This window comes from Tasmannia lanceolata, unplaced genomic scaffold, assembly GCF_043159265.1.
Source record: "Tasmannia lanceolata isolate RefF3 unplaced genomic scaffold, GAP_Taslan_0.1 ptg000025l, whole genome shotgun sequence".
Taxonomy (NCBI): Eukaryota; Viridiplantae; Streptophyta; class Magnoliopsida; order Canellales; family Winteraceae; genus Tasmannia; species Tasmannia lanceolata.
This window is the reverse complement of record NW_027518702.1, coordinates 10942345-10969282: the sequence shown is the minus strand read 5'-3', so window position 1 is coordinate 10969282 and position 26938 is coordinate 10942345. Positions and strand designations below refer to the sequence as shown.

Here is a 26938-nt window from a genome sequence, read left to right as displayed (position 1 = left end):
CCTTATCTTTTATTATTTAACCTGCTGTCTAAAGCTATTAAGAAACAACAGACATGGTAAGTTAAGCCAAAGTTACATGTCAAATCTAAGGACACCCTCAATTTAATAATTATAATAATGTATGATCATGAATTTGCTAGGCAATTTCGCCGAGAGCCATTTGGTGGATCACTTTTGCAGGAGAGAACAGCCACACAGGGTTACTTTTTGGCAGATTTTGTCTCATTAATTTAATTCATCTGAGATGACTGTTCTAGTCCTATATAAAAATAATAATAAGAGGAATGATAAACCGAAGGACACCCTTGCAAAGCCAAAAGGTAGCTGCACCCTACAAGGGTGCCCTCGTTGGTCCATCTCAATAAAGTTCAATTACAAGCACATAGAAATATTTGATAATGACGCAGACAGATATATAAATATAAAAGAACAATAAATGCACTTTGTTGGGAAGTACCAATAGGAGTGCCCTTGTAGATTGTCTCTTTTTTTTTTTTTTTTTTTGGGCAAGGGTGGCCTTCATTTTATCATTTCTCTAATAATAATAATAATAATAATAATAAGGGAAGAATACATCTACACCCCCCTCAAATTTTTGACATTTTTCAACTCTAACCCTGACTTTTACAAGTCATCAACTACACTCCCAGAGGTTTTAATTTGTATAAGGTACACCCCCTCTTTTGAAACACTATCAATGCTAAAGAAGAAGTCAGACCACCCTCCGAACCCCATAACCAATCCAAACACAGTGGACCCACATTGTTTGGATGATCCAAAGCGTTCATTTGATGGGCCCTAACATAGATAGGGCGTGCCCAAGAAATCAGCTCCATAGGATCATCATAACCCTTCGATCTGTGGATGAACCGTCAAGTGAGGGGGTCTACCTTATACAAATTGAAATCTCAAGGATGTAGTTGGTGACTTTTAAAAGTCAGGGTTATAGTTGAAAATGTCAGAAATTTGAGGGGGTGTATCTATATTTTTTCCTAACAATAATAAGGATTTTGCTAATGAGTGCCCTAAGGGCACTTGTTAAGCATCATTTAATTGTCTTTGGATCTTGAATTTACGCATACTTTGAGGAAAAAAATTTCAAAACATGTGTAAAAGTCTAAAAGTATGTGTAAATTCAAATTACCAATGGCAATTAAATGATGCTTAACGAGTGCCGTTAGGGCTAGTTAGCGAAACCTTAATAATAATAATAATAAGGGATGATAAATCCTTCCCTTTTCTTTACATGGGACAGCCAAATCCAGTGGCAATCATGCCCTTTGAATGCTTCCCATGTGAAGTACACCAGCCCCCTCTGAAGCCATTGACATATGCAGCTCGGTGTCCCAAGTAATAAAAAGGGGCGGATATATCACTTCCCTAATAACAATAAGAGGAATATTTAACTAGGGGTTTCCTTTCAAAAACCCAGATGCAAGGACACCATATTGGATCAACGTCGCTAAAAATGGAAGGGGTTTGAAATGCACTTAAGTGACATGGATCAAATGATGTGCCCTTGCTTCTGGGTTTTTGCAAGAGCCCTTTGGTTTTGCATTCCTTTGATAATAATAATAAGGGAATCACAAAAGGCTTTTGTCTCCATTCAGGAGGTAGTTGGTCTGACATGCGATAGACCACCCACAAAATGCCTTTTGCGATGTACCCTAGCAAATCCCTAATAATAATAGTTTCTGACCATTTTTTCCCTCCACAAATGGGAGGGTTAAGATGATCCTAAAGGACTCGTTTTTTGTACACACCCTATCCATGGGAGGGCCTTCCAAATGAATGATTTGGATCACCTCAAAAATGTAGGGCCACTTGAGTTTTTGAAGCAGCTACTCAGATAAGCTATCTGAACAGCTGCGCATGAACACTATTCTCAAATAATAATAATAATAATAATAAGGAAATATCAACTCCCCTATGCTTTGGATATTTCCGCTCCACTTTTAGACCAATCCACTCCTTGGAGTGGAAGTGGATTGGTCTAAATGTGGAGCGGAAATATCAGCTCCCAATAATAATAATAATAATAATTGATTTGCTGGGCAATTTAGCAAAAAGCCATTTTGCGGCTGAGTTTTGCATGTGGGAGCAGGCACCTCAAATGAATTAAGTGAATAAGACAATTGTTTTATATTTTATATGTAAATTGTATAAGGAAAGTGGACTTTGAGGCGTGCACGAAACACTTTCCTTAAGGCTTTATTCGCTCACTTGTTTTCACAAATTTGCTACGAGATTTTGTGAATATCCTCTAGGATACAACCAAGTCTCGGTGGAATCTACAAGTAGCAAATCTTGGAGAATTCCCAAATTAATTTCTAAAAGGAATAATTCAAATATATGGCAAATGCTTTCATAAGAGAGAGAATGTTAAAGAGAGCAAGAAAGTCAAATTCTGAATTCATTAGTTTTTTTATTTTAGGAGACTACACCCTCTATTTATAGGAGTGAAAACATCTATTTGGAAAGGATACATCCTTCAAGAATGGTTACACTCTTTCAAGAATTGACACACCCACCATTTCAAGGATGGACACCATTTCAAACTGATGCCGTTCCAAATTAGTGCCTCCTGTGAAAAAGAAGCCTTTTTAAAAAAAGAAGCCTTTTCAAACAAACCTTTTCAAAAATTCCAACAACAATATCTGCTGAAAAGTGAGCCTGTATGGCTGTTCTCTCATGCAAAAATCAGCTGCAAAATGGCTTTATGAGAAATTGCCTAGCAACTCCCAATAATAATATCAGTGCACTGCCGTGTTTTATTAATCGCACAAACTTAGCTTGAGTTTTTCTTTTTAGTTAGCTTCTGATATCGTTTTAGGAAATGTAATAACCTTTGACAGTTGTTTAAATAAAATGACGAGATTAGTTAGTGCAATAATCAAAACACTGTAGCACCAATATCAGTAGCTTAGTAATAATAACTTATTAATTATATAATACCAATACGCTGGTTACAGTTCATGGCTAAGAAGAAAAATAAATAATGAAAGAAAATGGTTATTTTATTGAAGCTGATTGTGTTGGAAGATGAGAGGCTCAAGAAAAACACATAAAAAAGAGAGGAGTGGTGTGTTGCGAGGAGTGAGGAGATGATAAAAAATTGGCAATGGGAGAGGATTTGACTTTGATTGCATTGAAAGATAGGAAGATAGGGAGGTATTAAAGAAAGGATAAATAAAAAAGGGCCGGGTGGGGTGTTGGGACTCGGGAGGAGAGAAGATATTTAAAAATTAGGAAAATGAGGAAAAAAATAATTTCCAGTAGGGGTGTCAATGGGTCCAGACTCTAGAGTCCATTCTGAAATCCGAAGTTTAATGGACAGGACCTAGAGACACTTGAACATGTTTCAGATCCCGGTCATAAGGTCCGAAAAAATTACCTATCAGATACAAACAACTAATAAAAGCCCGTGGACAGCCTGAAATCTGATATTATTATATATATTTTTCATTAAAATACCCTTCAATTTTAATAACATTAAGTATTATTTGAGGGTTATTTTAGTAAAAATAAACCATATCAATTTTTTGAGCGATTTCTATTTTAAGTATTTTGTCATTCATCTGTCTCATGTCTTTAGTCATCATCCTCTTTTCCTTCTCTAACCATCGGCTTTAATTCTCTAATCCGTGTGTCGTCGCTGGAGCAACTCAACCTTGCCCTCTTTTGAGATTTTTAACTGTGTACAACGTAAGTAGGACCTGCTAGGACACTCCAATGGACTGTCTGATTTGACATGGGAAGTAGGATCTGAAGAACACTCTGAATCCGGTCCAACTGATAAGGAATTTGAATGGATAGTGACTCATGGATCGGATCCGAAGTGGATCGGTTGACACCCCTATTTTCCACCTTGAAAAAAGGCAGAAGGTAAATATTTCAATTCCCATTTGGGTTTTATTAAAAGAGAATACGTAGTTTCAACTCTATTCTCACTAGAGTGGGCATTGCACTGTCCAAAAGACTATTTTGCTCTCTATTTGTCTTGGGGAAATGATTTCGGTGCTCTAGTGTTTTGATAGACTTGCGCTCCACTTGTTTGTCGTGTAGTATTTAAAGAGATGTAAGAGAATATTACGGTTCTCAAAAAGCTCTTAAAACGCTTTAAGTACTACACGACAAACAAGTGAGCACATGTTTATCAAAACATTGGAGCGCTGAAATCATTTTCCTTTGTTTTTTTCTCTATTTTTTGTTTTTTTTGTTTTTTCATCTCCAAATTATTCTTTTGATCCAGGTGTATCGTGGCCTCATGGCTAAGAGTGGGTCTTGATTGGAGGTACCACACGTAGTGGCGCAAAATGTAAGATCAGGTGTTTTTTCTTTGCCACGACTGATGTGGCAGTTCTTTGACATATTGGACAAATGACTAGGCGAGTGACATGGCGTGACAGCTAAGGAGGTTGATGACATGGCAAGTAACAAGCAGGCTTTGGATTACTAGTCGTTGGATCTTTGGGAGTACTATTTCAAGCTACCTGGATTGCTATCCAAATCAGTCCCTAATTAGTTGGATTCCAAAAACAACCCTTGGCGTGAATGGGTCTAGATGACCATGGTCATCTCAACATATAGTTGAATTGAAGTTGCAACGACATTGGCTTATTCCAACTCTAGAAACTCTCCAAATAGATACCACATATGGAGGCTAGCTAGAGTTTTTTTTTTTCATCCTAGAATTTAGCTTGGAATTAGAAGAGTTATTAGATAGATAGTTTTTAATTCAGAGTTACATTAGGATTTAGGACCCTGGTTCCTTCTTTTGTATGTACAATGTAATGTTGTGCAGCAAGGACGTCCACTAGTTCATTGTATTTTTGTTTTCTTCTTGAAGCTTAATAGAAAAGAATGGAGCAAAAGGAAGCTCTCCATTATCTGAAAAATCCAAAAGCCTTTCTATTAGAGTGTTATTTTCATCTTCATTTTAACTATGATTATTTTATTGGAGAATTACCTTAGAGGCAGGGACGGAGCCAGAGAAGGGCGAAGTGAGGGGATGTGAATCTCAAACTGTAGGAGACTGACTCCCTCCCATTAAATAATTAATTTTATTAAATTATCGTTAATTACTCGTTTACAGATGATTAAAATAAGGTGACAGTTCATTGATATTTCCACCCACACACTGCTGCCGAGTGCCGATATTCTCGAGCGGCTCCATGGTTGGTGTGGTTTCCTTTGTTGGTGCCCGACCGTCAAGTCCCTTGCACGGGATACCGCCCTTGATATTTGATCCAAGAGCAGCCTACTTTTAAGAGGCTGCTGTCGGATCAAACATCAAGGGTGGTACTTGCCCCCCTCAAAATTGAAAAATTCTCAAATTCTTAGGATCTATATAAGTATGGACAAAGTGAGGGGATGAGAACATAGTGTTTTTTTCAACATCGAATAATTTGTGTCCAAAATTGTAATTGTCAGAAATTGACTCTTGCAATTAATACCTCTCTCTCTCTGTCACTGTGATGAGAACAAAGCGTTGTTTTCAACTTCGAATAATCTGTGTACAAAATTGTCCAAAATTGTAATTGTCAGAAATTCTCTCTCTCTCTCTCTCTCTGATGAGAACATAGGCGTTTTTTTGAACTTCGAATAATCTGTGTACAAAATTGTCCAAAATTATAATTGTCAGAAATTGACTCTTGCAATTAATACCTCTCTCTCTCTCTCTCTCTCTGGGATGAGAATATAGCGTTTTTTTCAACTTCGAATAATCTGTGTACAAAATTGTCCAAAATTGTAATTGTCAGAAATTGACTCTTGCAATTAATACCTCTCTCTCTCTCTCTCTCTCTCTCTCTCTCTCTCTCTCTCTCTCTCTCTCTCTCTCTCTCTCTCTCTCTCTCTCTCTCTCTCTCTCTCTCTCTCTCTCCAGCGAACTAAAAATCTCCTATGACATTGTGGATTTGTGGCCCACAAATGAACGGTTCGATCATCCTCTGAAGTGGGACCCAGAAGAAAACTGGAATTCACGCATACACACACCATATAAAATCTCCACTGATACGCTCAAAATATATCAGTTTTAATATGGTGTAAGCTCATATAGTTCAAATTATTTTTTAAAAAGTATTGTATAACTTACCATAGGATGATCCAAGCTGTCCATTTGATGGGCCACATCGTAGATACACTACACCCCAATGAAAATGGTTTTTGGGGTGCAATGTATTTACGATGTTAGGGTCATAACCCAAAAACTCATTTCAATAGGATGATCCTAGGCCACATCGTAAATACATTGCACCACAATGAAAATGGCTTTTGGGGTGCAATGTATTTCCGATGTTAGGATCATAGCCCAAAAACACATTTCAATAGGATGATCCTAGATCGTACTACGATATGCATTGGAATTGCATATTATGGAGACCTTTCATAGAGCTAGGATCGTTCTATTGAAATGAGTTTTTTGGCATAGCCTTACATTGTGGCCTATCAAATGAACAATTTGGATCATCATATGGTAAGTTGTACAATACTTTTTGAATGATACCAGACTACACGAACTTTCACCATCCCAAAACAAATTACCCATGCCATACTAGGAGTGTTAAATAGTGGGCCCAACCCATCAAAACATGTGTAATATAATTTGGCCCCACTACATGAAATGTAAGGGAAAAGTTATACTAGCCCCCTTTTTTACTTGTGAGGAACCCTCTAGTGTAAAAGAGTAATGGGTCTCACCCATGTTCTGCCCCTCCTCAAGCAAATTCCTGGCTCCGCCCTGCTTAGAGGTACACCATAAGAGAGGTGGCCCAACGTCATCCTATACAAGATTGATTTCGTTCCAATTTTGGATCAACTGGTATTAGAGCATGTTGCACTATCACCCGGGACCATAAAAAATGGTAACCACCCACGTTTCGTGACAACGAACACATGAAGAAGATCCAGTAACTGCACCTGTAGACCGACGAGATTCGGTGGAAAAAAATAAAGTAGATTAAAGACTTTCTTAGATGGAGAGCCAGATGGCTACTCTCATGTCGATGATGTCGCAGCTAATGTTTGCCAATGAGGCATCGGCCTCACAGTCGTGCCTTGAACCTGCCACTAATGCAAAAGAGGTGGAGGTCGAGAGTGATCAAGAGGAGGAAAAAGGAGACCGGACATCGAAGACATCTGACTCAAGAGAGAATCCCATGAAGTTGCTTTAATTTGGTGAAGGAATTTTCAAGAAAAGCATCAAGTGTAGCTCTTTCCAAGAAAGTGCATGCTAGCTGCAAATATAAAATCCATGGTAAAGTAGAAGCTTTTCCCTATGAATTTGGTGATATCTTCTCCTGAAATTTAATTTTATATGATTGGAGATGCCTCTTCTATTGAGTAGTAGTCGAGGATACAAATATGTGTACTGCCATATTTTGATAATGACACAAACTCACGTTGACTTTTCCTCTTTAATTGGATGCTGAGAACATTTTGGGATTCTTACTAGCTTTTAACAGATTGTTAAATAATAAAATACAAGGTTAGTTTGTGTCATTATCAAAGCATGGTAATGCAAATATCAGTAGCGCCTGATACAAATGCGAGATTTTATATGGTGTACGCCCACATGTCCAGTATTTTTTCAAACTACTGCTCAACTTAAACCATAGGATGATCCAAGCCGTCCATTTGATGGGCCACAACATAAATGCTTTGTGCCCCAAAAATCTTTTCCATTGGATGATGCCAGAGCTCTCAAGGTGGCAAACGGACCGTGCCGTGCCGGCACGGACGAAACTTCTTGGCCGGATGTGGCCCGCGGGCCAGGCACGTTTCGTCCACAGGCCATGCCGCCACGGCACAGAAAAAGTTGAAGGTTAGGCACGGCACGGCCCATGGCCCTTAGCCCGTATCGTGCCGGCCCAGGAAAATAGCCCTAAATACTCACTTTTACACTGATTTTACCGTGCCGGGCAGCGGGCCTAAACCCCACAGCTCGGCATGGCCCGCGACTTCGTGCCGTGCCGGCATGGCCCGCATTACTGTAACTATCCGTGCCGTGCCGCGGGCCGGCACGGCCCGTTTGCCAACTTGACAGCGCTCCGATCTATAGAGGTTTCTATAACAAGTGGTTCCACTATAAATCCTCTATAGATCGAAGGGCTAGGATCATCCGATGGACATGAATTTTTGGGCAAACCTATTTACATTGTGGTCCATCAAATGGACGGCTTGGATCATCCTATGGCCGTACAGTACCATTTGAAAAATACTGGACTATAAGGGCTTACACCATACAAAAACTCGACATGATATAATCGATTCTAAACGGTGCCCGATTGGGCACGTGAGTTGGCAGGGTATCAACCCTTGATATTTGACCCAACAGCAGCCCACCTTTTCTACTTTTTAAGGGGCTGCTGTTGGATCAAATATCAAGGGCAGATGCCTCGCTAGCGTACGTGATCTTTGGGGCACCATATAATTTCTCTTATATCATTACCCTACTTAGGTTACTTGTGCCATTCCGCGACCATAGACAAACGATTCTGCACTCTTTTATTTATATGGACACTCCTTTCTCTCTCACACACTGACACACATCTCTAATTGGCTCTTGATAGTTTTTCCAGGAATTATTACAGCCTTTAACATCTAATCAGAAAAATGTCCATATCATCTCATGTAACTATCAACCACTAATTCTCCCCTGCCTTAGGTTTAACGTTTGCTATAGAGAAGAATCTCATTGATTAGTTTATCCATGTCCACATAAGAAGACCCTCCTTTTCCTGTAGCTTTCTCTGCACTTTTCCTCCATTCCATTGCCTTTTCCCTCATCACATTCCCTTTCTCTCCTTCCATCAATTCCCTCACAAGACTCTCCACTTCATCTCTCTTCACATCATTGTCTATCTCCATTCCGATCCCCCATTCCGTGCAGGCGAATCTGCAATTGGTTGGTTGCTCCGCGAAGAACGGCCAACATAACATGGGGACCCCACCACATATACTCTCGATCGTAGAATTCCACCCGCTATGTGTTAGAAACCCTCCGATCGAATGGTGGGAGAGCACTTGTTCTTGTGGGACCGATTTCGAGAAGAAGCCCCTTTCTTGTGTCTCTTTTATAAATTCTTCGGAATGGATAGCCGATTCACCTTCTACTAGATCCGGCCGAATGACCCACAAGAAGAATTGCTTGCTATTTGCTAATCCCCAAGCGAATTCTCTCAATTGCTTAGGTGTCATAACTGTTATGCTTCCAAAATTCACATATAAGACCGATCTAAGCCCCTTTTGATCTAACCACTCTAGACAATTTGTATCTTCTTCCCGCAAATGTGATCCGATTGACTTAGATGGACTCATTTGATCACAGAGAAGAGATAGAGGGCCAATGCTATAAACTCGAATAGAAAACTTACTTGTAATGCCTTCAATAACTTCGTGTTCCAAATCATAGAATGTATTGAGAATCACAGCTCTAGCTCTAGATGCGTTCTTCCCGTTCTCCAAATCATAATTGAGCATGATATCATCACCATTCGTCGTTCGAATAAAACTTGGAAGGTCCCTTAATCTAATATCTCTCATTCCTGGGATAAAATCGATTTGGGTATATAGATATCCATTGCTTAAGCAACTCTCATCTGCATAACATAAGAAGAGAAGTAAGTGAAAAGAATGAATTCATCTATAGTAGTGAAATTCCTCTAAGTTATGGTACTACCTTTCAATGGAACATAGCCTCTTTCAATTAGTTCGTTATAGTGAAGGTAAGACATGAAACCACATGCACTCGGCGTAAAGAACAAAAATTCAGGAATGCCCAGCTCTTCCGCCGCCCGTAGAGTGAAGCTCATGGCTTCATCAGAGATTATGCAAGTAACCGTGGGCCCACTCGCAGAACTGTTGAGCTTGTTAAGGAGATCAAGGAAAGGATAATGGCAATTATTGCGAATCGAATTGCAAAGAGCCGGGATGTCTTGCATGGGGCCAGAATCGATCATCGGCAAACCATCAGGTATGGTTTCGAATCGAAAATCTTCGAAGGACTTCACCGAGTCCGGACCTCTCGAACTTTCGAGGCGGCGGTGAGTGAACTCGGTGTTGATGAAGGTGATGTAAAAGCCTTTAAAATGGAGCAGCTTAGCTAGTTGTAGCATGGGGTCTATATGGCCATGTGAAGGGAATGGGATGCAAACCAAATGAGGCCTTTGGACTGGTTCAGATTCCATGTCTTGCTGCTGAAGGGACGGTTTTTGAGCTTCCGTTTAGACACCAAGTTGTCTTTATAACAAAGGAATTTTATCTTTCTTATTGACTTGGCTGAGTTAGATTCCCTATGTATTTCAGTAAAAATCTATCAAGTGGGAAAGGTGTGGGAGACATAATTCTGTTCTTAGGTTTTATAAAACAAATGAAATACAAGATGTGAAAGGCCCTTGCATTCCCACAGCTATGGGAACTGTGATGCACATGGCTGCTATTACTATAAGGGGTTTTTACAAAAAGACCAGGTATCCAATGAGTTATTCTTAAATAACCATCTGAATACCTTCTTTTTACTCACTGAAAATTTATATTTAAAAAAAAAAAGTAATCTTTATAAAACATTAATACTTTACAAAAGTACATTCAAACTAATAAAAACCCTATTATGCCTTTAATTTATATTTCTCTCTACCCAATTAAACTTGTACTTTTGGAGTGATTGAAGTATAAATGATTAAATAACATTAACTCTAATAGATTAAGCTTTCGGAGTGATTGATTGTAGCGGGAGACTCAGTGGCCTACATGTTTATATATCCACTGCAGATATGATCAAGAGATATGGTGTAAGATTTTGACCCTATTTGGTATATCCTGGGTTTTTTCAGCTCACATGCCTGATCTCTTGGAAGGTTGGTCTCTTGCTCCATGGCCTAAAAAGGGAAAGATTCTATGAAATTTAGCGCTCTTAGCTTCCATTTGGGTCATCTGGAAGGAGGGAAATGTCTGCACATTTAAGAATGCGATCAAATGTGCTTCATATTCTTTCTACTGGATCATCACATTAGTGGTCTCTTCGGCAAAAGCCCTCCCTGATTTCTCCTCTTATTCAGGCTTTGACATCAAAAGATGTTGGAAAGAGATTTGAATGAGCAGGGAAAGAGATGAGGTGGTCGCCCCTAGGTGGTCTCCCCCTGAACGTGGGTGGCTAAAGTTAAACTTTGATGAATTTAGTTTGGGAAACCCAGGGCCTTCAGGATTAGGAAGGTCTCTAAAGAGATGAGAATAAAATCACAAAGTGGGCTTTTTCAGGTCCGATAGGGATTAAAGATTCCAATGAAGCGGAAGTGAGGACCATCCTTCAAGGTATTAGAAAGTTGTCGGAGAGTGAAATGGAAAATCTTATTGTTGAAGGAGACTCGCTCAACGTTATAAGGTGGTTAGAAGAGAGTGAAATGGAAAATCTTATTGTTTAAGGATACTCGCTCAACATTATTAGGTGGTTAGAAGGGTGATCCCCTCACCTGTGGAGATATTCTGAATTTTTTTGATGAGATTTTGGATAGAGTTGAAGGTCATCTGGTGCGGTATCACCACGTCAGGAGGTCGGCGAATGAAGAGGAGGATCGTCTTGCTCATTTAAGAGTGGGAATGTCCAAGTTAGAGCTATTTGACTTTCGTCCTGGTTGAGGAGATCTTGTTATTGTATCTTCCCTTTTATTGTATTTCTTCCCCTGTATTTTTTATTTTGGGGCCATGACTGTCTTGGTCATGGTAGTTGCTTAGTAATAAGGATTCACCATTCCTAATCTGGATAATGCAAAACACTTTCAACTAGTCTACTAGAAGTTGTAGATAAACACAAACTCTTCCTCATAAGGTGTGACACACATGGACTCACCCATGTTGTTTTGGACATCCCATCCCCTAATAAAGGTTTCTCCACTTCAGTGAATTTTTAGTAACAAGAGTTTTAGAGATAGTTCCCACTTCCCACTATTTTCATCCAAAATTCAAAATATAAGTGTTGTGTAATTAGGACTTTTAGTTCTAATCTTAAGATACTCTTTTATACATCTCTCTCCTTGATGGGAGAAGAGAGATAAAATCAGAGTAGAAATCCTATCATAAAGGGGTCCCTGATTTAAGAAGAGTCTGATTCCATCGATCTAGACATCAACCCATCATTAGATCAGTAGTCTTCCACTGGAGCAGATCGTTTAATGGAGAGCAAATTCTAGGGGTGCAACTTGGGTCGCTAGGGTTGGGATGGCAATTCCTCGGGTTGGGTTAGGGTTGGAAAGAGCCAACCCGATTTAATTCCGGGTTGGGTTAGCGTTGAGGCCTTGGGCAACCTGATCTGACCCAAACCTGAACTTTTTGATCAATAAAAACCCCTTCTCTAATTTTATTGTGATTTCTTAGGATTATAATTAACTTTTTTTTTTTTGTAATTTTTGATCTAGCCCTAGGTTAACCTAAACCCAACCCGACCCGATTTGGCAAAAACAAGTTAGACGGGTTGGGTTAGGGTTGACCATCCTCAAACCGAGCCTCGAGTTGGGTCGGATTAGGGTCGAGGGAATGCTATCTTGGGTTGGGCTAGGTTTGGCCTCAACCCGACCCGAGTTGCACCCCTAGCAAATTCTAAAATCTCATCTCCATGGCTATGTATATAACGTTTACAGCCTAAGCCTTTGTGGAAGTACATAAAAAGCACAAGCGAACTAACTAAGAAAGTGTTTCATGTGACTAGAGTTTAAATGACACGATAGAAAGGGAGTTTCTTTCATATGTTTAGCATGCAAGGCTTCTTGTGGTTCATTCCTTGCTTCTCTTCTTCACATATCTATCTAATTAATCCGAAAGACCTTATAAAATTACCTTTTACTTAAGTAGGCTGGAGGATGATATCTAGTCTCTTTTTTGGATAATGGCACTCCTCTTTGGCACATAGAAGAATCCTTACATTATATCAATAATAATCAATTGATCACTAATTAAGAAGCTCTAATGCATGGTTTTGAATTGAGCAAAAGGGCCTAGACAAGGAGCTCCTTTTGGTATTAAAATTGATCCAGTGATGCACGACTTCATTGTAATACAATATGTTCAACGCTTGGATGACAACCACTCCTTACCGTTGATCAATCTAGACCATTCATCTGTTACATGATCATGTCACTGGATCATTCTTCCAAAATGAAATAAACCCAATCTGTACACTTGGATGTTGTTCCAATGGCGTTCAAAGTAAATAATGACAATTAAGAAGACCTAAACATGCATAACATTGGTAATTAATGTGATTTGTTAATGATGATTAAATTCCCTCTTAGGCATACACTTGTGGAACATCTTTGAGGAATTACAATATAAGAATAGAAAATGAAAGCCAGGAGGAGAGGGAAAAAAGAAAGAAAAAAAGCAGTTTAGGGGTTGATTAAAAAAAATAATGTATGCTTGTTTGGATTGTACAAATTAACAATTGACAAGCAGGGTTTCGCAATGGCTAAGATGAATCTCTCTCAAGAGTTTGCTCCTCTGTAATGGCTCCAATTGTTGCTGAAGCTTGTGGGGAATTTTGTGAATCTGATGCAAGTGTACAGAATAGAAAGCCAATTACATAAATTGCAAAAGGAAAGATCAAATTCATAAACAATGCACCATTATTTAGGTGATGTTTGGTAGCCATGAAAGTTTTTTCTATGGAATATGATGTAGGACAATGTTTCTAATTTCTTTAGAATTATTAATTCCTTTTTTAATTTATTAGTTTTATTTGTATTAGGATTACTTAAAGTTAGAGATAGCTTATCCTAATCGTAAATGGATTAGAGTTTTAAAGTAGTATTAGTCAATCCTAATCATTCAATTTTTTTTGGTAATTCTACACCGATTTATTGGCATAAATTTGAAGTGTTAGGATGGTTTAGGGCATGTTCGGCTACCATGATTTTTTTTTTTCCATGATAAATCAGTGTCTCCAAGGGTAAAGTGGCTAGAAATAGCAAATTAGTGTCTCCATATGATGAGAAGTCGCTAAAACTCAGGAAACAAAAAACTCATTTATCATGAAAAGGAATTCCGGCCGGGCTGCCAGACATGGCCTTACCTACCTACAAGTCTACAACGACAAGGAACCAATGAATGGTTTGGAAAATTGAACAAGTGGTCCTCACAAATACCTTATATTTATAAGGTTATTTAAAACCTTGTAAATGTAAATTCCTTTATAATGGTATATTGCTCTACATCTATAATTTCATAATAAATATTTGGGATTTTTTGCTGATTAGTCCCTATATGGCAAAATAATTGCTTATTAGTCCCTAAGAAAAGCGTATTAGCTGAACAATCCTATTTTTAGAAAATATTTGCTAAAAAGTCCCTAAAACTCACGACCTTAAATTTTCTCTGTTTAAAATTTTAAAATGGCAAATTTACTCCCAACCCATTTAATCAGTTTTAGCGTTTTTTGATTTCTCTTTCAATATTTTAGGAAAAAAACTAGAAAATAAGCAACAATATTATCTCTTCCAATACATCTCTGACGGAAAATTATTTCTATGGAAATTTTTTTCCATTGTAGAATTATGTCTCATTAATTTAGAGGGATAACATCATAAACCGAAGGTCCCTAACTGAAAATTTGAATAGGGTTGGTTTACCTTATCTTTTTTTCATGTGTAAGAAATAAGAAATTTTAGATTTTTTTCCCTTCCAAACTTTTGTTTTGGGAATAAAAATTAGGGTTTGGCTTCTAATCTTAGGAGAAGAAGAAGGGAGAATGTCAAAGGGAAAGTCAATATTGGAAGAGATAATATTATTGCTTATTTCCTAGTTTTTTTCCAAAAATATTGGAAGGGAAATCAAAAAACGCTAAAACGGATTAAATGGGTTAGGGGTAAATTTGCTATTTTAAAATTTTGAGGAATTCTAAACTGAAGGGAGCCCTTGCAAAAAAGAGGTGAAAGGGCTCTCCTATTGGCTACACATCACCTCTTTTTTGTAAGGGTCCCCTTCAGTTTAGACTTCCTCTACAATTTTCAACGGAGAAAATTGAAGTTCGTGAGTTTTAGGGACCTTTTAGCAAATATTTTCTAAAAGTAGGACCGTGTAGCTAATATGCTTTTCTTAGGGACTAATAAGCAATTATGTTGCCATGTAGGAGCTAATCAGCAAAAATCCCTAAAAATTTAAAGGGATTTTCATCATATTGTCTTACTACATAAAGAAAACGATATAAGTTTTTGGAAGGTAAATAAAGGAGAGATTTTATATTATGTGTGGTTGTGTAAACCCGTATTTTTCAAAAAGTATGATGCAGCCCACATCATAGATGATCCAATCTGTCAATTTGTTGGGCCACACCATAAATAGGTTGTGCCCCAAAAATCATTTCCATTGAAAATGGTGTTGCGTGTCTTCCATGCCTAGGGTAATATATATATATAAAAGAAAGAAAGAACAAACTAATACGGTTGGGAAGGGGTGCCTTAAGAAACTCTTGGGGTGTCTCATATCTTTTAGAATATTATAAAAGACGTCAAAGACCAGTGGGTAAAGATCACTTCTGGTTTTTCCCTGAAATAGCAGTCCCCTCTTCTGTTTTGCTGTTTTCTTTATATTTTCTGCAATTTTAGTTTGTTATAAAGGGCATACTGCTTGCTTTAATTTGGGGTGCAGCCCTTATTCTTAGTGTAGGCATTGTATCCTCGATCAAGACTTATTTCATGGTAGCCACCTGTATAAGTGGGAAATTAAAGTCTTTAAGAGAAGGCTTTTTGCTTGCCCTGCCTACTTTCTCTTCTATTTTATTATTTCTTATTATTTGATTCTTCCAATTCTATTTCTTCGTTCCAAATTTTGCCAACACTGCACAGTATGGAAACTTTAATGATCGGATGGTTAGAGTCATCCTATGGAAATGAATTTTGGGGGCACAACCTATACACATTGTGGCCCGACAAATGGATGCTTTGGTTGATCCTATGATGTGGGCCCTACCATACTTTTTGAAAAATACGGGTTTATACCGCCACACATCATATAAATTCTCAAGAAAAGGATAGAGAAACTAACCAGATATAGAAACAGGTTGCCTTATTTGTACAGGAGGAGGAAATGTGTATGGGTGTGGAGAGGGGGTGAGGGAGCCCTCCCCTTGCACAGGATAGTGAACATAAGGAGGCACATGGAAAGGGTGAGCTTGGGCCGGCGCTGAAAAACTTGCCCCAGGAGCCGGCAAGGGGTACGCTACACGGCCGTAATGATAAGCCGAGGGGATAGCTGACGAAGACATGGAGTACATTTGATGGTAGTACTGCAGTGGAGGATGAGGGTTATATCCAGTCTGCCAATAAAATCATACAAGTGAGCATGGCTTGCACCATGGTGGGGCAATACATGGATTTTATAATCCAGGAATATTGAAAAATTCTCTATTTTACAAGCTAAAACCTTGATTTTATAAGCTAAACTTGGATTTGATAAGAAGTTACATGGTTCCCAAGCGTGTGAAGTCCAGTGCAATGGGCACCACCTTGCTGTTGGATCAAATATCAAGGGAGGTACTTCTTTCGTACCGCCTAGCTCAGGCACGATATAAAAACTTGGATTTTACAATCCTGAAAAAGTACAATCTAAGTTTTAGCTTATAAAATCTAGGTTTGGCTTATAAAATCTAGATTTTAGCTTGTAAAATCCAGAATTTTAGAATCGTGGATTATAAAATCCTTGTAAGGGAGAATTTATATGTTGAAGTCCAGCATTTTTCATAAAGTACTATGGAACCACTTCATAGGATGATCCACACCATTCATCTGTCGTAGACGTAAATAGGTTTTATACCCCATAAATCATTTCCATCGGATGATCCCAATCCTCCGATCTGTAGACGTCAACCTCTATTAACCAGAGGGTTAGGATCATCTTATGGAGACGCCTATTTAGGCCCAACAAATGAACAGTTTGAATCATGCTATATATGAAGTTGGGCCCACTGTACTAATTAAAAAAAAAACTGGACTTCATGTGCACACATGTAAAAGCTCTAAGGACGATAATATTTCAATAGCCTGTTTGGATTGCAAGAAAAACATTTCTCATGGAATTTTTTTTATGGCTCCGTTTCTTTCGATGTAAAATGGATGTAGAAAAAAAAAAATTACTACCATTTTTATATTTAAAATTTTTTTACGTCCATTTTACATTGAAAGAAACAGAGACTAAGATTTATTATTATTATTACATTTTGTATCTACTGGTGTGTTTTTTTTTTCTTTTTATTTTTGTTTGAAGTGATAAGATAAATTTTATTGATGAAAAAAAGGGAAGAGACCCCGCGACCTAGATGGTCAATACACATAGTAAACATCAACACAAAAGTTAAACCCTCCCATGGAGGGAGAAAGTAATTTTTATTTTATTTTTTCATTTGCAATCAAACAACAGAAAAGTAAGAAATTATGGGAAAAAAATTTAGGGCGATGATATTTTCACTCCCCCTGCATTACGCATGCGCCCCCCTTATACTGTGATTTGACGTCAAAAAGCGTTAAAGTTGCCCACTTTTCACTTCAAATCACGTTAAAGGGTAGCGCATGCGTAATGCAGGGGAGTGAAAATATCATCTACCAAAATTTATTTTATAAAATTTTCCAAAAACTTTATGCAATCCAAACAGGGCCTATGGTTCATGATATTTCCACCCTCTTCTCTTTTCATTGAAATATAAAACAGCATTACCACCCACATTTGTTTATCTTTTCTTGAAAATGAAGACACTTGCAAGAAAAAAGCAAACAAAAGGGGGTGGAAATATCATTATCCTTTCAATAATTGCAATTTTATCATATCATATCATATCGGATATCCAAACGGCAGTAGATACTTACTTGGTGATAACCATATTCCGGTGTGTACGTTGCATACCTGAGAAGTAAAAAACTCAATTCACTGCTCACTTTTGATGGAGAGAATAACCACCCAGATGAATTAAATGAATAAGACAAAATTTGAAAAAAAAGGAGTGCTTCCCAAAATGGCTTTCCGCAAATTTCCCTAGCAAATCCCTATCTATCTATAATATATACTAAACATGTTTCGTTCCAATGTCAATTCGTTTTTTTTCCAAGAAAAAGTTTTATTGGAAAACCTTTTCTTTATACCTCAAGTTTTGTTTTGATAGGGTGGGGCCTAACACTTTAAACCCAAGCATAGCATGGGTGGGGGCCACCATTTTACACCTCATGTGTGCACCCCGGGGGTGCATGTTGTAAGTAGAAGAAGATTACATTGTTCTTGCCGTTTTTTAACAAATCCGAACATTTGACTAGGACTAACATATAACTATGTATGAAAATCTATTCTCAATTGAGGCAAAGGGTGAGGGTTTTATCCTATATAGAAGGTGAGGGGTGTAATAAGGTTATAAATGCAGGGTCAACTTACTAATTACTAATCAATCGGATCTAAAATTTACCTTGTAATATGATTTTGTTTGTCTAGTGATCCTATCAGTGGGCCCACTTTATCAATGGTCGCCACAACTTTTGTTTTGGCTGCAAATATCAAAACCAAAGCACTAACCAAAAAAATTTGGGAACAGTTGATGAACGTTTTAAATTTTAGTCAATAGCCAGCTAATAGATTGGATGGTCCAGATAGATCCGCATCTGCATTATGGTAACAGATGGTTCCTTCAAAATTCCATTTCATGGCTCAAATCATCCTAAGCCCTCTAGCTAGGCATTTATATGTAAAACTTTAAGTGATGAAAATTTCCACTAAAAATATAAAATACTCACCCATAAGGAGGATAAATGACCGGAGGAAGAGGAGGTGGTGGTGGTGGTGCTCGAATTCTACTGTATGAAGTTGCAGCTTCTGTGTTTCCTCCATGATATGGGTTTCCACCTTGACTCCGTCCTACGTTACCAAATACAAATCTAAGCTACACAAGGTTATAGAATTTCCAATTCTTATTAGGCTCAGTTTCTTAATTTCGACCGCAATGAGCGTAGCGAATAGAATAAGGCCCGACTATATGAGCTCAAGACATTCCTGTTCTTTTATAACTCTAATAGCTTCCTATTCCTATTCCTTTATAGGAGGAAGACATGAGGAAGAGTAACTCTAAAGGTCAAGGAGTAAGAGAGTAAAGAAGTACTCGAAGCGAAGTAAAATTTGTTTTATGTTCATTTTTACAACATAAAACAAATTTTACGTCCATTTTTACGATGAAAGAAACGGAGCCTAACTGTAAAAAAAAACCCATTTCATAATTATTTACACCTCTTTTTTTAATTTACTGAGCAGCTATCAACCAAGAGATAGTGATGTAGTAAGCGTCAAACAATAATTTAATCTTTACCTCGTGGAGGTGAAGGCCGAGGTCTCCCCAAAGAAGCAATATTACAATTCGCCCTTCTCCCATCTATTACAGGATTCGGATCCACACATGCCCTCCTTGCAGAATCCGGATCACGAAAAGTCACCTACCCATTTCAAAATTCATTACCCAAATCACAAAAATCAAGTGAGAGAGACAGAGAGAGTAATAAAATAAAGATTTTTACTATTTTTTTGGACACTATAACAATCAGTCCTATCATATAAAACACTCTGGGAGCCCGGCCGTGAAGTCCAGAATGGGCGGTACCACCCTTGATATTTAATCCAACAGCATACCACTTTCTAAGAGTCTACTGTTGGATCAAATATCAAGGGCAGTACTTTTATCGTAACACCCACACTGGACTTCACGGTTGGGCACCATATAATTTCTTGAATGATCAGAGGGATAAAGATAACAAGAGATTAAGAGAGAAAGAGAGGACTCACAAATCCATATCCTTTAGATCGTCCAGTGTTCTTATCGGCGATAATCACAGCCTCTAGAATCTCTCCAAATTGTTCAAAATACCTTTGCATTTCCTCGGTGGGGGTTTCCCACGGCAAACCCCCAACGAAGACTTTGGTGAAAGTCGTATCCCCGAATTGCGATCGGTAGTGCTGGTTAGCCATGAGACCTTAAATCATTAAAACAAGAAATGGGTTCTTCTCATTTGGACCCAAAGCTCTTTCTTCTCTTTCTCCTCATCTTTTCCTCGTCTTCCTTCGTCTTTTTTCCGTACCTAAAGTAAGAAAAGAGGAGAAGAGAATGGGAAAGAGAAGGGTGTATATTGATTGAGAGAAGAACAGATTTCTTTGACCAGCTTCCCTTTACAGGTTCGAAATAGGAGGATCTAAAAAAAATGGCTTCTTTGCTGTATGAGAGGTTTTGGATGTGAATGACAGCTGCACCACCTCTCTCTCTCTCTCTCTCTCTCTCTCTCTCTCTGCAACTTGCTTGAAAATATTGGATGTGCCTTCTATTCCCTGGTCTCTCACTAAAACCTTCTTCCCAAACTGCCCCTCATGGTTTGAATAATGACTGCCTTGTCAGGAGTAAGCTATGTTTTATTCTAGGGCTTTTTTCCATATAAATCACTAATTTGCAAAGATTTTTTCTAGGCTACTGATATTCGCAATAGTCTTTTGACAAGTGCACAAAGTCACCTTGTCATTTTATTATTTAACTAGTTGTTAGAAGTTATTACAATTCCCAAAAAGCTTTTGAAACCAATTAAAAAGAAAAGACAAGGTGAGTTTGTGCAATTATCAAAACATGGTAGTGCCAATATCAATAGCATTTTTCTATTAATAGTTGAAATTATGAAATGGCCAAAAAAATATAAAATTTTAAAAATATTTCCAAACGGTCCCTATATACTTTACATTTTTGTGGACGAAATTAGGCTTCAATCAGCTCATAAAATATAATTTTTTTTTGCTAAAATACTTTAGTTTTAGTGTTTTTAATATTAAGAATGAAAAAACGCTAAATTTGCCCTTGCAAAAGCTAGGGTTGCAACTCGGGTCGATTTTTGGGAATTCAGGTTGAGCTTCTAGCATAAAATCCGGTTGGGTTCCCGTTGATTCCAATTCTTTCTTTTTTTTCTGCAAAAGCTCAACTCAACCCGACCCAAGTTGCACCCCGAGCAAATAACGAGCTGCAAGGAAACCATTCATGCATGGTGGAGCTTTCTCACAGGGCATTTTTATCAAAAGGGCATTTTCTTTTTAGTAAAAAAGTGCATTTTTATCAAAAAAAAACAAAGATTTAACTTAATTCTCTATGGGCTTATTGGAACATTTTTGTTAAATCATGATGTTCAATGACTCATTGAAATTATTCTATAGATTAGGGATTTATTGTAATGGCTAACGGGTAGGTGTGGGAAAAAGATTTGCCCAACCACAGAATTATTTGGTCTCCATTTTTGCCGGTTCCATTGGGGGGGAAATGATGAGACCGACTTAGGTTAATGATGGAGACCTCACCATGTATTGCCTGCAACCTGAACAAGAAACAAGTGTGTCCATGGTCTAAGGGGACCATGGATAAAAACATCCAAAATATTAAAAAAAGGGCTACTGATATTCGCACTATCATGTTTTGATATATAATGGGTGAACTCACATTGTCTTCTATTATTTAACCAGATTACAATTCCCAAATAGCTCTCAACAGTCAATTAAATAATAATAAAACAAGCTTAGCTTACCTCATTGTCAAAATATGGTAGTGTGGATATCAATTGCAAAACCGATTCTATGCCTTTGGGCATCTAGAAATATCCCCAAATTCGATCTCTAATTGATCACATTGACCAATCGATCACTGAACCACGATCCGAGGGTTAGGATCAATCCTATTTAGATGATCTATAGGGTACAACCTGCTTATATTGCGGCCCAACAAATGAACGAGTTAGATCATCATGTTAAGTGGGCCCTAATGTACCTTTTTATAAAACACTAGCCTTTAGTTATTTCAATTTTTTTCAAAATATTTTATTTTATTTTATTTTTCAACGAAAAAACATTCTCATGATTTAAGGAGGAATTAAAGGAGTTAAAAGGGCAATTAAGTCATTTAAGACAACACCGTGGCCACTCACGTAGCTGGTCTTATTCTAATTGGTGCCAGCGTTAGGGACGAGGAGAGACAGCTAATGTTATGACTCTCTGAAAGTCCGTGAACTGGCACCCCTCCACGTGGTCTCATGCCACTTATTGGCATTATGAGCTGGAATTTTATCCACTTTTTTTACACGCTGGACCCACTAAAAACTCTTGGTTTTAAATGTCAAAACGATATATATTCGCCCCTTTTCTTCCCCGCGCCACCCCCATTATCGTATAAAAAGTTAAGTCATAAACTCATAAATAAGGTAAGAAATGTGGGCGAATATATTGACTCGGTCCCTGATAAGCTTCCTAATATTGTTTCGGAAGACTTTTCTGGCATGGCTTACCCGAGATTGTAATCTTCTTTTGCTGTCTTCAATAATCTTCTTCTTATTTTAATTTACCTGGTGGGGGTCTGCCTAACCCCAAATTATTGAGCAAAAAAAAAGAAAAAAATGTGGGCGAATATATCACTTCTCGGTTTTAAATCCTGCAATATTTTGTACGTGAACCGGAACATGAGGCGGAGCAAGAAAGGAAAAAGTCTAATGCCAAGACAGAGGAATGTCATTTTAGAGATTTTATATGGTGTATGCCCCGTACAGTCCGGTATTTTTTATGGACAACACCATAGGATGATCCAAACCGTCCATTTGATGGGCCACAACATAACTAGGATAATCCCAACCCTACGATCTGTAGAGGTTTCTATAATATGCAGCTCCTCTATAGATTGGAGGGCTAGGATCATCCTATGGAAATGATTTTTTGGGCACAACCTATTTACGTTGTGGCCCATCAAATGGACAGTTTGGGTCGTCTTATGTGTGGTCCGTACAATATTTTTTAATAAAATTACTGGACTATATGAGCTTACACCGTATAAAAACTCATCTCTGTATTCTCAGTTTTTATGTTGTGAATGGCCATCCACGCACATTTTTAGGGTGATCAAAACTATTCATTTCATGGGCTCCAACTGAGATATGTCGTGCACGAAAATCTTCTCCATAGGATGATCTTAACTCATATTTGATAATCTAAACCGCTCATTTCTTGGGCATCAATGTAGATAGGACATGCCCGAAAATCTTCTCAAGAAAAAAAGACCCTAACTCTCTTATCTGTCTAGATTTTTGTTTTCTCATAGGATGATCCTAAACCTCTCCGGTGTAGATAGGTCCTGCTCGAAAATCTCCTCCATACGAATGTCTTTGTATTGCAAGTTTATATACTCTCAAGAGCCGCGCACAAACTTGCACCAAACAAATTAATAAAATGAGGTGCACATTATTGGTTAATCTAAAACTATTGATTAATTTATATGGGTCCCATGTAGATAGGTCATGCCCGAAAACTTTTCTCGATAGGATGTTCTTTGAATAGTTTTAAAATTTTTGATCGCCAAGGACGCACGTTGGACCCTCATTAGGGAGTGATCTAAATCATATATTCATTTGTTGGGTCGGCGTAGATAGGTCGTGCCCGAGAATATTCTCCAGAGGATGATCCTAACCCTCCAATCTATTGAGAAATGAAAACCTTCACATATCAGAGGATTAGGATCATCCTGCGGAGAAAAACTTAGGCCCGCAGAATCAACTTTGGACCCCAACAAATGAATGATTTAGATCACCCAATAACTACACTTAAAAACTCATGAATTACATACCTCAAATCTTCTCTCGATCCTCTGAGGAGTTATTTGTGGGCAGTTGAAATGATTCCAAGTTGTGAGCCACAAGCATATGTTTGCATTCAGTTTATCACGTAGGGTCCTTTTGAATGCATGTTGTTGCATGAGGAGATAACAGATGTGATGTCAATGGAGGATGACCGTACGATGGGTGAGTGTGCCCACTCGGATGTCGTTGATTTAGAGGTTGTGATAATTGTTTTTGAGTGTTGGAAAGCAACAGGGCACGTGATGAGGTACGGGTCAGCTTCTATCACAGTTTGTTTATATCATGAGAGATGTAGGTAAGTGATATATTCGCCCTCTTTTCTTCGCTGGCCCACCTCATTTAGTGTATTTATTGTTACTTTTTTACACTAAAAGAGGATGGCCTGTGGGCCGTGGAAGAAAGGGCCAAAAGGGGCAAATATATTATTCCCCGAGCTAAGAAGTTATCTGGCAACCATAATTAACCATGAATTGATGAATAATGAAAAACCCAGCTGTCTTTCAAGGGCTTACCCCCATATAAAACCTCTCTAACCAGCTAATTAAAGAAGAAAAGACAGCTGGGTTTGTGCAAATATCAAAATATGATCGTGCCAATAACATTTTCCTTCTGAAAACTGTGAAAAAATCAATCATATTTTGGGTGGAGTTTTTTGTTTCCTTGTTTTTTAGGCTTTTCTTACCCTCTTCTCACTCACTCCCTCTCGTGTCTATCCAACTTCCACCAACTCTCACACTAGGAAAGCTACTATTTCATGAAAAAAATTCACGGTAGCCAAACATGCCCTAAGGTAGGGATCACCAAACCCTTCTTATGCTATGACTGTCATACTGGGATAACATGTAGGGGTCTATTTTATTCTTGGATAGACTTGTTATCCTTGGTATATGTTGATCTGTCCTTCAAAAAATTATTACCAAACAAAATTGGTGAACAATTGACAAGATACTTCTGGGATGAACTTATCCAAGAAAGATGGCCAACACATAACAGGAATAACTTATCCAAAGATTTTGTTTGTCCTCAAAGAGAGAAGAGAGAGTATTGGTGGTAGACCTGGCAAAAAGTGACCCGGACCCGTATGTCCACCCGGCCCGTCCGTAAATTAAGGGTTCGGGTCACCAATCAGTGACCCGTTTGAAATTGACCCGCGGGTCCACCCGGCCCGTCAAAATTGGGCCGGGCCGGGTGGACCCGCGGGTGCCTTAAACCTTTTGGTGCTTTTGGCACTTTTTTTCCGTAATTGTCATAACTTTTACTTTTTTTATGTATTTTTTCCGTCATTGTCATAACCTTTGCTTTTTCTACGTATTTTTTACCGTAATTGTCATATTTTAGAACATTCTTTCGGGTTTTTTTTTTCGTAATTTTTCTACTTTGCTTCCATTTTTCCATAATTTCTCATTTAAAACTTAGTACCCATGGTTATTATTTATTGCTAGCCACCTTTCACAAATCGTACTTCTGCCCATCTTTCTAGTTTGCACCACTCGACAATAAGACAAATCTCTCAAACAGTCAACATAAATGGGTTGCGAAGGTGGCTAGCATCCCTATACAAATAAAAAAAATCTTAAAAAATATGTCAAAAATCCGGGTGGCCCGCAGATCGACCCGGCCCGTAAGGGTGCGGGTCCAAGCTTAGTGACCCGTAAAATTCCCCTGGTCATTTTGACCCAGACCCGTACGGGCCGGGTCAAAACCGGCCCGGTCTGCCCGTTTGCCAGGTCTAATTGGTGGTGAGAATAAGTACAGGAGTGGCCTAGCTTATTCAAAGATCTAAACAATTCACATTTTTTGCCCCACCAACAGTTCATGGAGAGAGTCCAATGAACCACCGGTTGTGGTCCGTATAAAGGAATTCAGGGGGGGCGGATTTCATGCCCATGCACGTTGAAAATCATCTTCATAAGATGATCATAACCCTCTCATCTATAGAGGTACTACACATCATAGAAACCTCTATATATCGGAGGGTTAATATCATCCTATGGAGATGAGTTATGGGGTACTGCCTATTAACATTGTGGCCGCACAAATGAACGATCTAGAAATTGTTAGAATATGTGTATGAGATCCAACGGTTGGATTGGGTTAAGATCTCACCGTTGGATCATCTTAGAGGTAGATTGGGTAAGTTGGCTAAATGAAGCAACTAGATAAATTAGCCAAGTGGATTAGAAGAGGCAAGCAAGAGAGATTAGGAAAGTAGATTTGATTAGGATTATTTCCTTCTATAATTATCTTAACTCCATTCTATGTTTATCATGTAAGTGCTCTATATAAGCACACCTTGAGATTATTGTAAAGCATCCAAGAAATTCAAGAATAATAGAAATTCTCTAAAACTTTTCATGGTATCAAAGCCAACGATCCTGCGCTGACCACAACGCTAGTGAATCCGTCCTCCGGCGGACGGCAGATCTACCCGTCCGCCCGGCCACCATCTTTCTACCATCATTGTATCCCATCCCCATCATAGCCGCAAATCAGCTCTTTCTTGTGCCCATTCCTTGCACTCCATAGATGACGCAATAGCCCTCTAGCATTGCCTTTGCTGTATCAATCCTGACTCCTCCCTCTGTCTCGAACCTACATCCTTGCCAGAAATACAGTGGAAGCCACCAGTTGCAGAGCTTCTTTTAGCAGGTACGAAAGGCTTTGATGCTTCTTTGGCGATGCCATGGTTGCAAAACCTCCAGACTGCCGATTTGGTGCCAATTTGATGCCGGTTTGGTGCTGCGTCTGACTACCGGTAGCAACTCATCAATGCTGAATACGCTGATTACCATCGATCGATTACAACGGCTCCTATGTCCGTGCTTGGATCCATGGCATCATCATCTCTCTCGTTGCATCCACTGCTGCTTGGGATTGTGACATACACACCGTTTACATGGCAATGCGGGACCCTGTTTTGTTTCAGGGATGTTTTTCTTGATATAAACAACAGTATTCATGTAATATATATTGGAGATGGTGCGGGTATTGAGATTGTTCTTGATGCTACTTGATATCCGTAAAGGAAAAGGTAAAGTAGAGCAAAAGAGACAAGAGTTCAAGCATGGCCTCAGAGGAAAGAAGGAAGTAGATTAAGAGCTGGTAATGGCACACTCTTATTTTACACAAAACACCCTCCGTATCTTCCATTTAAATTCCACCCCAAATTTAATATCAGCAACCCATTTCATTTCTTTTTGCTTGCTTTTCACTCCCTTGCAAAAGCATGTCTAATCATTTGTCATGCAAAACCTCTCTTTTGTCATTAAAAGTGAAATATTCGTGTT

The 26938-nt window shown here is 38.5% G+C and overlaps 2 protein-coding genes across 3 annotated transcripts; both read right to left on the bottom strand.

The window, feature by feature from the left end:
- Positions 1-8485: 8485 nt before the first annotated feature.
- Positions 8486-10402, bottom strand: LOC143858108 (7-deoxyloganetin glucosyltransferase-like). Its single transcript, XM_077368731.1, has 2 exons — positions 9683-10402; positions 8486-9602 (listed from the first exon to the last, which is right to left on the bottom strand). The coding sequence occupies exons 1-2, from the start codon at positions 10188-10190 to the stop codon at positions 8671-8673; spliced, it is 1440 nt and encodes a 479-aa protein (XP_077224846.1). The 5' UTR covers positions 10191-10402; the 3' UTR covers positions 8486-8670.
- Positions 10403-13227: 2825 nt separating this feature from the next.
- LOC143858064 (uncharacterized) lies at positions 13228-20272 on the bottom strand. Of its 2 annotated transcripts, none has more exons than XM_077368655.1 (6): positions 19795-20272; positions 19325-19448; positions 18759-18879; positions 17847-17883; positions 16033-16303; positions 13228-13539 (listed from the first exon to the last, which is right to left on the bottom strand). In XM_077368655.1, the coding sequence occupies exons 1-6, from the start codon at positions 19975-19977 to the stop codon at positions 13460-13462; spliced, it is 816 nt and encodes a 271-aa protein (XP_077224770.1). In that variant the 5' UTR covers positions 19978-20272; the 3' UTR covers positions 13228-13459. The 2 variants fall into 2 exon arrangements, with proteins under 2 accessions (XP_077224770.1, XP_077224771.1); XM_077368656.1 differs by having other exon boundaries at positions 16033-16273.
- Positions 20273-26938: the final 6666 nt, after the last annotated feature.